This window comes from Trifolium pratense, linkage group LG7, assembly GCF_020283565.1.
Source record: "Trifolium pratense cultivar HEN17-A07 linkage group LG7, ARS_RC_1.1, whole genome shotgun sequence".
NCBI classification, from domain to species: Eukaryota; Viridiplantae; Streptophyta; class Magnoliopsida; order Fabales; family Fabaceae; genus Trifolium; species Trifolium pratense.
Genome location: NC_060065.1, coordinates 30,957,637 through 30,974,538, shown reverse-complemented (window position 1 = coordinate 30,974,538; position 16,902 = coordinate 30,957,637). Strand labels below are relative to the sequence as shown.

The 16,902-nt window shown below is 33.2% G+C and overlaps 2 protein-coding genes across 3 annotated transcripts; both read left to right on the top strand.

Annotated features, from left to right (window-relative positions):
• Positions 1 to 1,818: 1,818 nt before the first annotated feature.
• On the top strand, positions 1,819 to 16,512 carry LOC123896240. Its single transcript, XM_045946655.1, has 6 exons — positions 1,819 to 1,851; positions 15,119 to 15,180; positions 15,371 to 15,409; positions 15,546 to 15,633; positions 16,143 to 16,249; positions 16,363 to 16,512. The coding sequence occupies exons 2-6, from the start codon at positions 15,124 to 15,126 to the stop codon at positions 16,510 to 16,512; spliced, it is 441 nt and encodes a 146-aa protein (XP_045802611.1). The 5' UTR covers positions 1,819 to 1,851; positions 15,119 to 15,123.
• Positions 3,716 to 13,317, top strand: LOC123899101. Of its 2 annotated transcripts, XM_045950157.1 has the most exons (11): positions 3,716 to 3,946; positions 4,478 to 4,569; positions 7,128 to 7,214; positions 7,318 to 7,414; positions 7,515 to 7,666; positions 8,020 to 8,115; positions 8,183 to 8,275; positions 11,898 to 11,960; positions 12,050 to 12,105; positions 12,684 to 12,789; positions 12,885 to 13,317. In XM_045950157.1, the coding sequence occupies exons 4-11, from the start codon at positions 7,324 to 7,326 to the stop codon at positions 13,065 to 13,067; spliced, it is 840 nt and encodes a 279-aa protein (XP_045806113.1). In that variant the 5' UTR covers positions 3,716 to 3,946; positions 4,478 to 4,569; positions 7,128 to 7,214; positions 7,318 to 7,323; the 3' UTR covers positions 13,068 to 13,317. The 2 variants fall into 2 exon arrangements, with proteins under 2 accessions (XP_045806113.1, XP_045806114.1); XM_045950158.1 differs by lacking the exon at positions 4,478 to 4,569 and having other exon boundaries at positions 3,780 to 3,946.
• Positions 16,513 to 16,902: the final 390 nt, after the last annotated feature.

The following is a 16,902-nucleotide window of genomic DNA, read 5'->3' as shown; positions in this document are numbered from 1 at the left end:
TTTCTTTTATTTGGAAAAAAAAACAATAAGAACCAATCACATATGACAAGCAACAAGTTGATGTCGTTAAATTATGAGCATTGCCCTCCAACAAAATATGCTAGCTGAAACAAATTTTATTATGACAATCTTATTTTAGGTTTATTATTTGATCAGGAGATACATTTATTGACGGATTAGAGAAATATACAATTGTCGGGATTGTAAGATATCAAATCACTTCTCCTAAGCTTGATAAGTTGTGGGAAGGTATCAAGCCTCCAGTGAGTAGTTTTTTTTTCCCTACTTTGGCTTTAATGCAAACTTATATCACATAATTGTCTTATTTTGTGTATTGCTTTTAGGGTCAATTTTTGTGTATTGCTTTTTTTTTTTTTTAATAGGGAAAATTGAAGATTCAACAGTCTGAAGATTCAACAACTTCTATATTGTGTAATTTCGTCTTTCATAGTTTTTATGTCAAAGAACATGAATAGTCAAATCCCTTATGTTAAGACATTGAATAACATTTTTTTTACTATTGGTCTTGTATCCGATATATACTTAAATAAACGGATATATACTTTAGTCACCATATGTGTTTCTCGCGAACCATACGGTTTTCTTTTTTTTTTCCTTTCTGCTACTTAAGTAGCGGAAATATAATAAATTTTTTTCCTTTCTTATTACAATTATGGTTACTAGTGGTCCTGACCAATCATACATACATGTCATGTCATGTCATGTCTATCTGATTTATGATCTACAATTCTTTTGAGACGTTACCAACTTTCCTCTCTTATAAGGCTTTGTTACAGAAGGCCTATACATATAGTAGGAGACGAAGCATCAAGAGTCTTAATACTTTTGGAGCATGTCATTAGTCTTAATCCTATTATAAACAACAGTCCAAACTGTTGTGAATTCAAACCTTTTGTTCAATTCAACAAAAACAAAGAGTGGAGCAAAAGTTCAATGACAACCAACTCTAAGCAATCAAAGAAATAATAATTCTAACAATCTAAGTGGAAGAAAAATCCATCCAAGCAAATAACAACTAATGGTAAAGACGAACAAAACACCAAAGAATTGTTTGCCTAGTTTGGCCCAAATTGACCTATGTTTCGGGGGAGAGTAGCTCTCCAATCCAATATCAAACCGTGTTTACAAAAATATACAAATGAGTTATAAGAAATTAGCTCTCAAAGTTGGCCTCATAGTCATAGCCCTCTTTGTAACCAAAAAAATAAAAAATAGCTCTAAGAGTTCACAAAGAACAATTGGTTTTGGATGGTGTACTTAATTATTTGCAGTGTCCAATTGTAGGTAGTAAGTATGCTCTCGACCAATCTAAGAATGGGGAAAAGGTACCAGATTCAAAGAAACTTTTAATCCTTTGTTATCTTGATTGTCAGAACTTGCGATTTGAGTTTTTAATTTGGTGGCCAAATTTTTGAAACTTGAATATTTAGATTCACTATTAAGATGGTGAAAATTGCATAGAGTGTGTTCTTTTCTACCTAATAAAACATAATTCATTCAGAATGAAATATCAATATTAGAGTTATTAATATGTGTGCAATAACATTATAACTTTATAGCCAATATATGTAAATCATGATGATGTTAATTATTTCTTCAATAATCAAAGCACTTTTGCTTTGAGTCATAATTTCAAGACTGCATTGTTCCACAAAATCTGATAATCATAGTTGTTATGCTACTTTTTAATATGCTAAAATGGAATTGTATTGAGCTATTTGTTCCATAGAATCTTGAAAAACATGGTTGTTATGCTATTTTTTAGCAGGATACACGGTTGGCATTGGCTTTCTCGTTGACGATGAAGTACGGTAAAATAAGATATCTAAGGTACAGTAACCTTAAAATGTGGTTAAATCAAGTTATATATATATGGGTTGTTAATTTACAACCCACCTAAAAACATAACGGTGTAAATTAGCGATGCGCACCTTTTCATTATGACAAAGAATACCCTTTTGCCATTATCCAAACCAATTTTAAATTGAGGGTTAATTTTGTAAGTTCCATTAAAGTATTTAGCACCCACCTTGCTAATTTTGTAAATTAATTTTATCTATTTCTATTTTTTAAACAAAAAATAATAACTATTAATTTATGTAAGTGATATTGTTTGTGGCTATGAATCTGAATAATTTTGTTCATGATTAAACCTGAATAATCTTAGGATCTGGAATGCAGCCCTTTGCATCCAAGTACACCACCTCCAACATCAGTAAAATTCTAAACCTGAATTTTATTTTATTTTTGAATCGACCAAAGAACCATATATATTAAAAAACAACAATCTAAATTAGCACAAGGTGTGCAGTAAGAAATTGTCAAGATACAAAAAATAAGCAAAAAGCTAAACCAATGAAAAGAAAAGTTACAAATTGGACAAATCCAAACAAAGTAAAGGGTTAAATTCATCAATTCTTAGTTGATCTTCATCTTCTTTTCCTTTTCTGAGGATCTATATTACTGTTCAATTATTTGTTTCCGTTAGAAATAATATAAAATTCATTGATATGACTTTATCCTAACAGCTTAAGTTTTTGGGATAATCGGTTATTCGACATGGTATCAGAGCCTCTATGACTAACTCCGCTCCCCTCACTTTCTAATTAAAAAGTGGAATTTAAGCATATGGTAGGTGGGCCTATGCATTATCCAGGCTTCAAGCTCAATTGAGCTCTTGCGTGAAGTGACGTGTTAGAAATAATATAAAATCATTGATATGACTCTATCCTAACAACTTATGTTTTTGGGATAATCGGTTATTTGACAGTTTTATATAAATGCTCCTGTAAATAAAAAGACAACCTTTAGTATCAATAAAAAAAAAGACCTTCATTGATGAAACCTGTGTCGAGAAACTATTGAGATTGACCTTCATTTGTTTGAGTACACTTGAAGAAACCTTGACGAAGAGGCTGCCTGCCAATGCTGCATATCACAGCCCAATCCTTCCACATATGAGCTGCCTTCATTCCACAAAGTTATTTCTATTTTGCCAAATCACTCACAACAGTACTGCCACTTGTCCAGCCACTAACTTGCTCTCCTTATTACAAATATAAAAAAATCAGCTCTTTGGCATTGTCAAAAATATGAATTCTTTATTCTATAATATTATTATGATCCAATCCCCTTGTGCACCAAGCTTCCTTACCATCTTCACATTCAAGAAACATAAGAGAATGTGAATGTGTTTTGCAGTTTTTAGGTGAGTTTTATGCATATATATATATATATATATATATATATATACAAATAGACTTTGCCTTGCACTGATGTTCTTCACATATCATGATAGTTTTGTATATTTTGGCTTCAACGTTAATTTGATTTAACCATGAATAATTGTGTGATTGATAGATGTTATATACACATTTAATTCTGTGAATGGAGTAAGTGTTTACTCAAATGTTAATCCCTAGTATATGATAGTATATGATATAGTTATGTGAACCAATCCAAATCAAACACAGCAATGCCGTGCACAGCAATTAAAATATGTTGCAGAAACTTTTTTAAAAACTATACTCCATTTCTTATAAAAAAAAAAAAACTATACTCCATTCTTTTTTTTTTCCCGCGAAATTCAACATTTACTGAAATCTATCATTTAAAAAATGCTAATAATTTTATATATATATAAAAAAAGGCGTTACAGAAACTCTTTTTAAAAACTATACTCCATTCTTTTTTTATTCCCGCGAAATTCAACATTTCCTTAAAAAAATATGTCAAAAAAAATAATTTCCTTGAATTTTAAAAAACTTTTGTGAAAAAGAAATTAGAAAAGAAAATGGTTCATCTTCTTTGAGAAATTGAGAAAGGGTTAAAGAAAGGGTTCGAGAAAGGGTTACAGAAATTGAGAAAGGGTTAGAGAAAGGGTTCATCTTCTCGCGGTTTTGCAAATCACACTTTCGCGACGCAGGTTTCACAGCTCTCTCATCTCTCTCTCTCTCTCTCCCCCCTTGTCTTGTAATTTTTAATTGATTTTTGTCTTCAATTTCTGGATTCTTCTGTTGTTAATTTGTTGATAGTTTGCTTATGATGATTTCGAGTAGGGTTTGATTATGGTTTTGAGTAGGGGGTTTGAGTAGGGTTTTATCTATCTACATTTTGAGTAAGGTTTTATATATATAAATTGTTAATTGATTTTTGTCTTCAGTTTCTGGATTCTTCTGTTGTTAATTTGTTGGTAGTTTGCTTATGATGATTTTGAGTAGAGTTTGATTATGGTTTTGAGTAGGGTTTTATCTATCTTTTGCTTTCATAATACGGCGAGGAATGATGTTTAATCTGTCTCTATGAAGAAACTGATGGCATCTTAGTCATCGACTCTAACATTTTTTCGGTTATTAGATTAGATTCTGTGTATACGAGAGTATGTGAGATTAATGTAATCCTTTTTTTTTTCTTACTTTAGAACCATCTGTTTCTAATTGTTTTTTTGTTTCTGCAGATCCCTGCCTCCCTTTCTCTTCTTTCACGTTAGATTGCAGCATTCTCTTCTCTGATTGCAACATTCTCTTCTCTGATTTCTGTGTTGCTGAGGTATGGTCTATTTTCTTATGTTGCTTTGTACTTACATATTGTTTTTTGACTAATTTGTTGTTTCTTACTTATTTTGCATGCTATATATATATATATATATATATATATATATATATATATATATATATATATATATATATATATATATATATATATATATATATATATATATATATATATATATATATATATATATATATATATGATAAATGTAATTCTCTTATTTTTACATTTTTTGAGATGCATGCAGATGCAGTCTTAGAATTCTCCAGCATTGCTTTGCAAGGAGAGCTTCATTAAAAGCTCTTAAATCTCTAAAACCTAGGCCACCATTCTTCTTATTATTATTATTATTATCACAAATGTGATTCCAATTGACCCAGCGGATCTTTTTCCTTTCCGCGTTGCTTTCCCACCAAAACTTACAAATCATGCTTTCTAAACAATCACAAAAGCCTTTCGGAAAGAGGAAACAACTCATAGCATAGGTGGGAATGGCCTGAGCAACCGCTTTGATTAGAGTTCCGCGACCAATTACAGATTGTTGTTTTTCCTTACATCATTTTTGCTTTCTAAAGTTTTTCCAGATTCTGGTTTATAGTTTGTTTAAGGTTTGAGGGCCCTTTTTTGCTTAACATGAGCTCAGATTATTCCACATTAACTTTCTGGCCTGAAGCCTCTTGGTAGGTAGATATAGTTTCTATTATCACCGTTGTCTCATCAGTGTTTGCTCTGCCAAAGAGAAGTCTGTCATCAGCAAATAAGTGTATTTGAGATTAATGCAATCCTTTTTTTTTCTTTTACTTTAGAACCATTGGTTTCTAATTGTTTTTTTTTTGTGTGAAAAAACTTAGTGTTTTTATCCCCATGCTGAAGCCACATAGCTCTCGACCTTTGGTTCCACCATAATTCCTCGCTCTCCATAAGATCATCCTGCTCTTTCTCCTTTTGCTTGAAGAGATTATAGTATTATTACCACCACTCTCTTTAATTAGATCAGTTAACTCCTGCCGGCCTTTTTATTTTTTTTTGGGATGATGCCAAAACCCTGTTTCCCCCACTGATGAAGGTTGTTGAGGGTGGTATGAAGTCTCTGATTAAGATCGTTTCCAGCGCTATTATGCCAAGTTTCTTTGACAATATTTAAATGATCTGCATCCCTTAGCCACATCTGCTCAAATTTCTTTTGCTGATAGTGATGGTTCCTGCAAGGAATGTTAGTTGAAAACTCTAGCAGTAATGGGCAATGGTCAGAGCAGTACCTCAATAGATGAGAATTTGAGTAATGAGGGAATTTCTCAGTCCACTCACTAGTAGCCAAAAAACAATCCAGACTAGCCTGCCTTTATGTGGTCACTATCGTGCTGTTTGTTTGACCATGTAAAAATATCACCTTTAAAACCAATATTCTGCAACTGACAGTGATTAATAGTGTCCCTAAAAAGGGAAGTAATGTTGGGGTCTAAACCATTTCCCCCATACTTTTCCTCCCCACTAAGGACCATGTTAAAATCACCAAAAATTATCCAATTCGGATTAGTGTACTTGTTAGAATGCAAATTAGAGATAAGGCTACAAGGCTTGTGCTTTTAATGATGTTTCGGATAACCACAAATACCTGTAGCCCTCCAATTTTCAGAATTATCACAAAAAAGATATTCATATCAATATAGTTGAAATCATGTTCATTTGTTATCACATCAGTATTAAAAGAATTCCACAGCAAAGCTAGACCACATGATTTGCCTCCACCATCGGTGGAGCAATCAATGATCTTAGACATATTCAAATCACCACAGTTTTGCAAAAAATTAAAAGACGAACTACTCTGTTTAGTCTCCATAAGGAAGACCATGTCTGGGTTGGTAGAGGTGATGATGAGCCTTTTCAAAGCTCGCACTGTCTTGGGATACCCAATCCCTTGACAGTTCCAACAAAGGAACTTCATAGCACTTGGCTGGCCTGCTTAGCAGGTCCTGCCATAACTTGTTCAACCATAGAAGTGCAACTGTTTCGATTGGTCAGGCTCTCTAGCTTTTGTCTTTTTGATGCTTGATCAGATTCAGTCACTGTAGCATTCCCATAAACATCCTCAATTTGCATGGCCACACTAGATTGACCTCTAGTCATTCTGAGATTATGTTGAGGGGCCCTTGCCTCACTTGGGCGATGTATGTTAGGGTCGTCGTAACTTGCTTGCTGCATACCTGTAGAATTTGCATTATCAGTGCTTTGAGTTTCTTCCTGAGACTGCAGTTTCATAGCGGCTAGTTGAGCAAGAAGGCTGGCCTGCACCGGAGGGCTGTACTGTCCATTTTTTTTTTGACATGGATCAGTTGCGGTGGAATTGTTTATCTTTTGCTTTCATAATACGGCGAGGAATGATGTTTAATCTGTCTGTGAATAAACTGATGGCATCTTAGTCATTGACTCTAACATTTTTGTCGGTTATTAGATTCTGTGTATACGAGAGTATTTGAGATTAATGTAATCCTTTTTTTCCCTTTTTTTAATTACTTTTGAACCATTGGTTTCTAATTGCTTTTTTGTTTCTGCAGATCCCTGCCTCTCTTTCTCAGACAATATCGCTGATTCCTCTTCTTTCGCGTTAGATTGCAGCATTCTCTTCTCCGATTTCTGTGTTGGTAAAACATTTATAATGTCTTCCCCTATAACAGCCCAATAAGTATGGTAAAACTTTTTTTTCATTTTTCCTCATGTTCTTTCATTTTTTTTCTCGTTGTGCAGGTTAAAATGTTTGCTATGAATTTGAAGAATCGGGTGGTATCGGGAGCAGCTAACATGTATAGCTATTTGGGGGCATCTAGATCCCTTGTTGGCTCAGGTATAAATAATTACTTCACTTACTAAATTAAGCTTCCATTTTATTCTTGACTTTGATATTCATACACTCATTAATTTTGATTATTCTGTGTCTATTTCAGCATCATTGGCACAAGAAGAATGTTCGCAGACAAAACTTTTTTGTCAAGAATTGAAAAATGTGAACATTGCTGCTCATGTGCTGACATGTAAGAAAGAGGACGGAGGAGGACTTTGCAGTGTCTTTTTATTGCCAGTTACCCATAAACATGAGGTAAATTTTCTTATTTATTGTTTAAATTTATTTTTTACAACAATTATTGCATGAAAGAATATATATTTATTTATTATGAACATATTTGGACAGAGAACCTGCATTTTGGTTCCATCCTCAGCTAGCTAGATATAGTCTTTGATTCTTGAAATGTGATACTTAAATGTCTCAGAACTGGGATTTTCCAACAAGCAACAAAACATGTTTAGAACCTGCAGTTTTAAAATCAGTACCTATAACATGTAAAAATAAGTTGATTCTGCTATTAATTTAGAGCTAATTAGCTAGTTCATACATGATATGGTAATGATATAATTATTTTATTTACAGAATTCTTTTTTGTATTTATGTAGACCTCGATACGAGAGGCGACTTACTTAGCTGAACGCTTCAGACCAAAATACCTGTTCCTTGAAATGGATGATATGCGCTATAGGAGACTCGGAAAGGTAAAATTTATTTATTTATTTATATTTATAATACATTATTCTAATTTATTTATTTTTCTGTTAACAGAAAAAGGAAAGATGTGAATTTCATGCTGTAGTTGAAGTATCGAAGTCTTTCAATTCAGATTGTGAAGTGATATGTGGAGACATAGCGAACGATGTGAGTGTACTGCTTTAATTTTTTTTTTCTTTCTTTCAAATAATTGTGGGTATAGGTAAAAAAAACTATACCGACAGACGTTATGTTCCGTGGACTTCAATTTGATATACCCACAGAAACTTTCGGTCCCAATAGCCTATAACTAAGGACGTTTCAGGCCTATTGATTTGCTTTACCTGCACATTTATCTGTGGGTATATAGGTTTGGCAACTTTTTTTTTTTTTGGTATACACCTATAATTATAAAAAATTATTATATTAAAATTCTAATAAGTCTTACAAACATCTCAATCTAACAAAGTACATTAAAACACCATTACAATATCACCTACCCAAATCTCTCAAGATTGAAACTGCACCTAATAACTTAGAGCAGAATAAAATTGGTACAAACTTGAAAACAAAATTAGGTTCTAATCTTCCTCTCTTGCATCTTCGTTAATGTCTGAACTTTGGAGAACTCATTTGCTAACAAGCTTTCCATTTGATTAACCAGGAAGTTAGAATATTCTGAAAGGAATATGTTTTATGAGAAACTAGAAAATTGATAAACGCTTAAATCTACAATATCATGATTCACCCACCTTCCCAGATACCTTCTGAACCATTCCACATGCAATCTGGATATTCATGAGAGCTGCAGGTTGATAGGTTTTAGAAACCATAAAACGTAAAAAGAACAAAGAATTAGAAAAAGAGAATACAAAATCAAGCCGGTTGACATGTGGACAAGTAAATAAGAAAAATTCGATAGGAACCAAATGACTTCCAAAAATTCAACAGCGATCCTTTTAGATTTATTCAAAGAAGCCGGAAAAACACAAAACGATCTGGGTCATTGTGCCGCCTGTTGAATACAGCTGGGACGCCCTTTAATTGATCAAACCAAAGAGGGATCTCATATAATTGAAAATTTTTATATTAATTTCTTGATCAAATATGCTCCAATTTCTTTCGCATGTAGTAGCAATGCAGCTAAGTTTCAAAATTATCATTGTTAGCTTTTGTACCTAAAAATCCAAAGTATATATTTTGTTGCCATGGTCTGTCCAAAATATCGAACATTTATGTAAAACTGTAAAGCTCACCAGGTTGTTTCTTATCCCTAGTGACTATCATCACGTTCCTTCCAAAAAGTCTCGTAGTTGTCTTGAGTTTCTCTCAAGTTGTTGATCAATCATTAATAGGATCCTTCTATCTAGAACCATTTCTCAATGGTGTCATATTTAAGCAAGCTACAAATGAATGTTGTGACCTTTTTCTGCATTCACAGTGATATTAAAAAGAATATGATACCCAGTATCTTCAATCAGAGTGAGTTACATAAGGATCCCACAATATTGAATCTCACATAAATTTTAACTTGTTTTGAAGTGTAACTTTAAAAAACAGAATTTTCCAAAACAAAACTCATAAGCCATTGTTTCATCTAACATAAAGAGTTATTAACTACTCAATTGAGCATATAATATAGTGCAACAATCTATAAGTGTGTCCAAAACCAAGTAATAAGTCTGACATAAATAAGCCTTACATGATTAACAGGCTATCACTTAGATACAAAAACTTCATGCCGACAATTTCTTTGATGGCTTTCTCTTCTAGAGAATCCACAACAAGTAACAAATTTTAAAACCCACCAATAAAGAACAAAAATAAAAGAGCTAAACTTGGGTATCAAAATGAGTGATTGAATAGAAAATCAAACACCATAGAACTGAGAATCCTATGTAAAAGACATAATCTATAGCATATAATTGATAGAAGCATTAATAATCAGAGATTAGTAACATTTTGTAGGTGAATACACAAGTTAACTCAACAATATCCCCACCACCCTCAAAATATTTCTGCTCCCCCTCAATAATCCATACTTAATATATGCCTATTTCACACTAAACTGCAACTCATGTTCATTCATACCTTATACTCTGATGTGCATTTATACATTAAGCATCAGATCAGGAGCTATAATTATATAACACATAACTAAATTCTTATACTCATGGCCATACCTTATACTCTTCCACATTAATGTAGAGCAGATCAGTAAGAACTAACAAAGGCCAATATTAGATGAATAGTACGTAAACATTTAATTAAGAAAATTACGAACATCTTGTTGCAGCAGAAGACCCACTTTGTTCCACACTTTAACCAGCCAATGTTTACATGTATATTGGAAGTGTATGTCTTGAATCTGACAAAATGGTAAGGTGGAGTTTGGTTTCTATTACAAAGTATAAACCTCAAATGCAGTCTCTGTACACACAGGTCAGGGTTTAAGGCCTGAAAGGTACTCTAGTTAAATATACAAGCATATAATAAAATAGTATCATATACCAATAGATGAATAAATTAATTTAATAAGATCAATATTCGCTCCATCTCCCTAAGCTTCATCTTTTATATTCATTTTCATTACAATCATGTTGAAAATTAGGGACAAACAAGAAAAACCATCAAAACCTGTTGTCATGGATTACAGAAGATTCATTCATAATACACAAGTCTAAGATTTCTCAATAAAGTCTAAAATCGCATTAAACAATAGACAACTTCACTGACATTTAATCACTACTCAACTGAAATGCAAAACAACCAATAGTAACCTACCTCAACAATGTTGCTAACAAAATAGGGACAATTTCTCATTGACCTTAATTTTTATCTGATTCCCTTTGAACTCCTCTTTGTACGATTCTAATTTCAGATTCGTCCCCTGCCACCCTTCCTTTCCTACAGCCACAATAAACAATTCAACCAAAATGTAAAATTACAGCCATATTCATTTTTTGTACCTTGTTCATTCATGTGGTTGTTCAACAGGTTTAACCCTACCTTTGCACCAATTCAAGGCACCAAAGCAATTGCAAATCATGACTACATGCTACCATATAATCTTCCAATCACATTTGTTTGAAAAATTCATTACACATACCAACCACCACCGAGGGTGTAAATCAAACACCAAAAACTAACCAACTTGCAAAACATCGAAAAATGCCTTTTTTATTTTATTTTTTATATTATGGTGTGAACCACTGAAAAACTCATAATCCTACCTTGATTTTTTCAAACTGATGAGGGTGCAAATACAACGTAATCAAATATAGGGTTCCAGGATTAAAATAATTATATATCAAACACAACGAAACAAATACAGGCTTAAGATGAAAATAACATAGCTCAAAATAGACCAACAATTTTCAGATTGTAGGAATATTTACAAAATAGAAAAACCTAATTTTATAGGGTTCAACAATTAAAATGGCAAGGTATTGCGGTAGTGAGTTCACAAAGACAGTGGCAAAGAATACTCAATGCGTAGATATGGAAGAGGGACGATACAGAGGTTGAGGGTGGTGCTCACAACACACGAGTGATAGGGGACACCCTAATGCTGGTGGTGACACCAAATGAGATAGAGGGAACATTGCTTCGCGAGAGTGAGTTTGTGGTGAGCCTAAAATAATTTTCAGTCCTATACCCACGATTTTTTATTCTATAGCCAGGATTTGATCGACTGTAACTAAAAGTAGCTTTGGGTGTATGGTAATTTTCGTGTAGTGAATTATTATTCAATTTGATATCTTAATTTAAAATTGTTTTAATTTTCTAGGACATGATGCTGGTGCAGCGCAAGCTGTATATGGAGCGTTTAAAGAAATTTCCGTTTTCAAATGTAAGTTTTTTATTTATTTTTTATTTTTTATTTTTTAAAATAGTATTTTTTTATTGAATTATTTAATGAATTTTTTATTTTATTTGCAGCCGAGTTATCAGTATCAGCGGGCTTGTCAAACAGTGGTGGGCAATGTTCGCGACATGTAAGTTTTCATCTAATAATATTTTAACCGATTATAGAAGATTATAGATTATTTGAAAAAGTGTCATATTAAGTATATATACAAAACACCAATTTGTTGTAGTCTAGTTTGTTGTAATTGAGTGTCGGTGGTTGCATCTCAAAATTCCTATCTCGTTGTCTACGGATTCGCAGATGATGTCATTCATTTTCTGCATTGAGCCGCTGGACGTTGTGGATGGTACCGAGATCCCGCGATGCTTAATTGAAGTGCATAGGCTTGGTTGTCATTTTATGATGTTTTATGTTGTAATTGTTTTAAGTATGGATCTAGCTTTTTCTGTGTTGGAATTCTCTGTCATGGTTAGGCTTGAATGGGTCTGTTAGTGGGTCTGTTAGTGCAGGGTCATTTTTTGCGCTTTTGTACCGGAAAGGTGTTGCTCTTAGTTTGGTTGTATGGTTATGTTTAGTTGAGATGTAGAGATCTGTGTGTTCTAGGTAGTAGCCATAGTCTGTGTTCACTTTTGGCTACTGGTGTTTGAATTTGGGTGACGTATGTTTTATTTTAAATTATTTTATATAATTTTTTTTTTATGATAGTTACTTGTTCAATCGATTATGGAAGCAAGCACAAGAAAAAGGAACATTATTCGCTATGGTAGGAGTGAATCACATTTTTGAGATTGTCCATATGTGGCATCTCAAGGTAATTATTTTATTTTTCTTAAAATTTTCATACTTATCATATAAAATAAGTATAATTATGAAAACTGATTTGTGTGTGTTTTTTTGTTGTTGTAGAAATTGGGCAATATGGCTGCAACTGCAAAATACACGGAGTTGGTTGAATTTTGTAAAGCGGCGGGTGCTGATAAGGGTAGCCACTTTACGGAAGTATTAGCCAGTTATCCAAATATCTCTGATAACCTCCGTCCCTTCAGCAAAAAATATGCCAAAGATTATGTCAAGATATGTGAGAGTTAAAAAAGAGTTTATGTGTTTTGATATTTAAAAAGAGTTAACATACCAAAGATTTATTTGAGTTTTGATATGCCAAAGAGTTTCTGCGTGTTTCACTTGGAGAAGATGAATGCGTTTTTTGTTTTTATGTTTTACAGCTTCCTTAAATTCCAATTTTGCTTATGAGTAAAAGTTTGTAAAAAAAAACTCTAGGGTAAGGATTTTACTCCTTCCTGCGCAATTCAATAGAGTGCATATACCTATGCCTTCTCAATTTGTATCTATTTCTAATTGCAATACATGTTGTACATGCCCATTCCCATGAGGGCCATGGCTTTCGATTGTCTCAGTAAAAGATGGATTTGAAGACAATTGCAATCCTCTATCACCCACTGCTATTGTACTTGGCATGATTAAAATGGGTTTAAACCTTATTTTATTTTTTTATTTTCACAAACACACACCATACAGTTACGATTGAAAGCGTACACACGTTGCAGACTACACCATTTTTCAGATTGCCGTCAGTCAGTATATTTACTATTTAGAATGATGGAGTACAAACCTTATCCTAGACACTAGTAATGATTAATCACGGTCATTAATTAATATTGAGATCAAAGATTAATAGACTTACTCTTGGAGTCAATTGATCTCTCCTATTGACAAAATTGAAATTCCGGAGAAGAATAGAAACGCGTGGGAGAAGAGAATTTTTCTTATATCACTAAAAAGTTAACCCAAGTGACATGCTAAGATGGCCGAAGGTGACAAAACCGGTTTGCGAAAGATGTGAAGGAAGGTGAATTCTTTGGGTCGCGTGATAGCGGAAATTAAGAGATCATATCCAGGAAAGGATTCTCTCAAGTGGAAAAAATTGATGAAATAATACATGTATTATGACTATTAGATTATAAATATAGAATAATTTTTAAATTTAATAAAAATGGAAAAAATTGATTAATGGTTTTCTTTTTGGCAGTGTTCATTGACGATTGATGAAGTATGGGTTAAAATTGGAAGAGAGTGAACTATTACAATGTGATGGAGGTGAGTGATTTTCAACAATAATTCTAATTTCTTTGTTTAAAATGTATAAAAATTGATTACAAAATATTATTAAAATATAAATGAAGCGCTTGTTTAACCTTCTTAGCTAATATCAATGCCACCTAGTGGCGCTCAATTCCACCTCCCTCGTAAATCTTCAACCTTTGACAATTCACTTTAAATGTGTTGGTATCTCTATGTTTATGAATTTCAATAGCTCCATGTGGGAAGATTTCCTTAATCACAAAAGGGACTGGACCATCGAGATTTGAGTTTACCGGAAAACAATTTCAATCTAGAGTTGAACAACAACACTTGTTGCCCCAGATGAAACTCTTTTCTTACCAAAATTTGATCATGATACTTCTTTGTCTGAGCCTTAAAGATAATTGCATTTTCATATGTCCGAAGTTTCCATTCCTCTAATTCATTTAGCTTAAGCAACCTTTTCTCACTTGCTAGACTAGCGTAAGTCAAAATTGAGAAACTTGACAGCCCAATAAGTTTTGTGCTCCAATTCTACCGACAAGTGATAAACTTTTCCATATGCCAATTGATAAGGAGACAAGCTTAAATGAGTCTTGAAAGCCGTCCTATAAACTCATAAAGCATCATCCAACTTAACGGCCCAATCTTTCCTTGAAATATTTACTGTCTTCTCAAGAGTTTGCTTCAATTGCCTATTAGAGACCGCCACTCGACCTCTTGTTCGAGGGTGATAAGGAGTGACTATCATTCACATTATTACTTTGACAAAAAAACTCTCCAAGTATTTGTTACAAAAAGTGTTTTCCACCACCACTCATCAACTCCCTAGGCACACCAAACCTTGGGAATATATTCTTCAAAAACTTGACAACAATATGAGTACATTAGAGACACAAAGCAACGACTTCAACCCACTTAGTGTACATTAGAGATATATAAGGTACAGTAACCTTAAAATGTGGTTAAATCTTATTTCAGGTTGTGTGTGTACTACTCATGTGTGTGTTGTTGATTTGTTTTATTTTTATTGAGTGAAGAATCAATGAGGGCGTCATTGAGCGGGGACATGTTGTTGGTTGCAGACAATAAATCATACGAAGTAAGTTAAGGCTCCTCACTATTCTAGTTTTACTGCATTTGTCTTGTGCACATGGTGTTTTGCGTCGTGCACACGATTGAAAACAATATGCTACACACTTATAAGACCATTTTGATGTATCTGCTTTTATTTATAACATTTTGAGACTAGCGATTTTGTGGCTGAATCCTTTTCATCTCTGCAAATGCAGGTTCCTGAATTGTATCAGAGGTGTAATGATGAGAAGGAGGTATTTTAAATATTTTCATTATGATTAGTGGATCTCTTGTCATTAAATCAAATGTCTTCGGAGAGAACTTTCATATACTTGTTCTGTTCTACCATATCTCTTTTTAAATTCTAATTGGGATTCTTCTTCTGGGCAGATGATTCCAGAGGCTCGTGCTGGAGAAATAGTTACCGTATATGAACCCTGCATCGATAATGACTCCAATAGTTTATATTCTTTAGCGGGTACTACTTTTGTCTATTCTCGAGTATATATTCTGCATTTTGTGAGATAGTTTTTAATGGATCTGTTTTTGGTGGTTTAAGTTGTTTGATAAAGTGGACATCATATTTTTTATTGGAGAGTAAATGACTGGAAAAGAATGCTAAATATTGTGAAGTCTTTCTGCGCGTCAATTCAATAACAAATATTGACATTGGGTGTAACTTGCCAAATCTTCAATGGAATTCAGATTTTTTTTGTTGTTGAAAAAACTGGAACTCTAGTTCTAGATCCCGTTAAAGAACACAATTCAATCACATGATACGCAACAGGTTGATGTATTTAAATTATGAGCATCGCAAGCCTTGTCTGGCGGTGAGGGATTTGGGTGATATGCTAGAGGTTGTAGGTTCAATCTTTAGGTCCTTTGTAAACCAAAAATAGAAATTATGAGCATTGTTCTCCAACAAAATATGCTAGGTGAAACAAATTTTTATAGGACAATCTTATTTTATGTTTATTATTTGTCCAGGAGATGCATTTATTGATGGATTAACAAGATATACAATTCTCGGGATTGTAAGATATTCAACAACTTCTCCTAAGGTTAATGAGTCGTGGGAAGATATCAAGCCGTCGGTGAGTAGTTTTTTTTTTTCCTTTTCTTCTTTTAATGACATATTAACTTCCCTACTTTGGGTTTAATGGAAACTTATATCACATAATTGTCTTATTTTGTGTTTTGCTTTTAGGGTCGAACAAGTTTAAAGGAACTGATGTCGGGAGGCATTAACGATGTAATATTTTTATTCATGTTGCTTTTACATGGAGATTATGTGACATTAGCGCAGGAAAGTCACGTGATATTCAAACATTATGAGCCATTGGATCAATCACTTTAACCAGACATAACATGTTTTACTATTTATTTATTTATTTATTTTTTAAAAAAAAGGAAAAGGAAGGTACATGTAGCAACTCTACTGTTTCTGGTTGCAGTCATGGCAAGGGAGATAAATGGATGGTGCTGGTGCTGGTTTTGTTTTTTGGTTAAATGCTGGTTTTGTTTGATGATGATAAAAGCTTTTCTGAAAGAAATAAAAAACGTTACGTGGCAAGATATAGTGCGCTAGATTGATTGAATAGACAATATTATGTATGCAAAAGGCAGGGTGACTTTCCCGCTCAAAAGTCACCCAATCCTTGCCCACTCATCTATGCTCATCAATTCGTTTCTTGTTGACTTGATTCCGCAATACAAAAAGAAGAATTACTAGTACTACCATCATCAT

Coding starts and splice junctions, on each gene's coding strand:
- LOC123896240 (XM_045946655.1), top strand. CDS start 15,124: ATGAGGGCGTCATTGAGCGGGGACATGTTGTTGGTTGCAGACAATAAA. Junction 15,410..15,545: donor GGTGTAATGATGAGAAGGAG/GTATTTTAAATA, acceptor TCTTCTGGGCAG/ATGATTCCAGAGGCTCGTGC. Junction 15,634..16,142: donor TAGTTTATATTCTTTAGCGG/GTACTACTTTTG, acceptor TTATTTGTCCAG/GAGATGCATTTATTGATGGA.
- LOC123899101 (XM_045950157.1), top strand. CDS start 7,324: ATGTTTGCTATGAATTTGAAGAATCGGGTGGTATCGGGAGCAGCTAAC. Junction 8,116..8,182: donor GCTATAGGAGACTCGGAAAG/GTAAAATTTATT, acceptor TTCTGTTAACAG/AAAAAGGAAAGATGTGAATT. Junction 12,106..12,683: donor GTGGGCAATGTTCGCGACAT/GTAAGTTTTCAT, acceptor TTTTTATGATAG/TTACTTGTTCAATCGATTAT.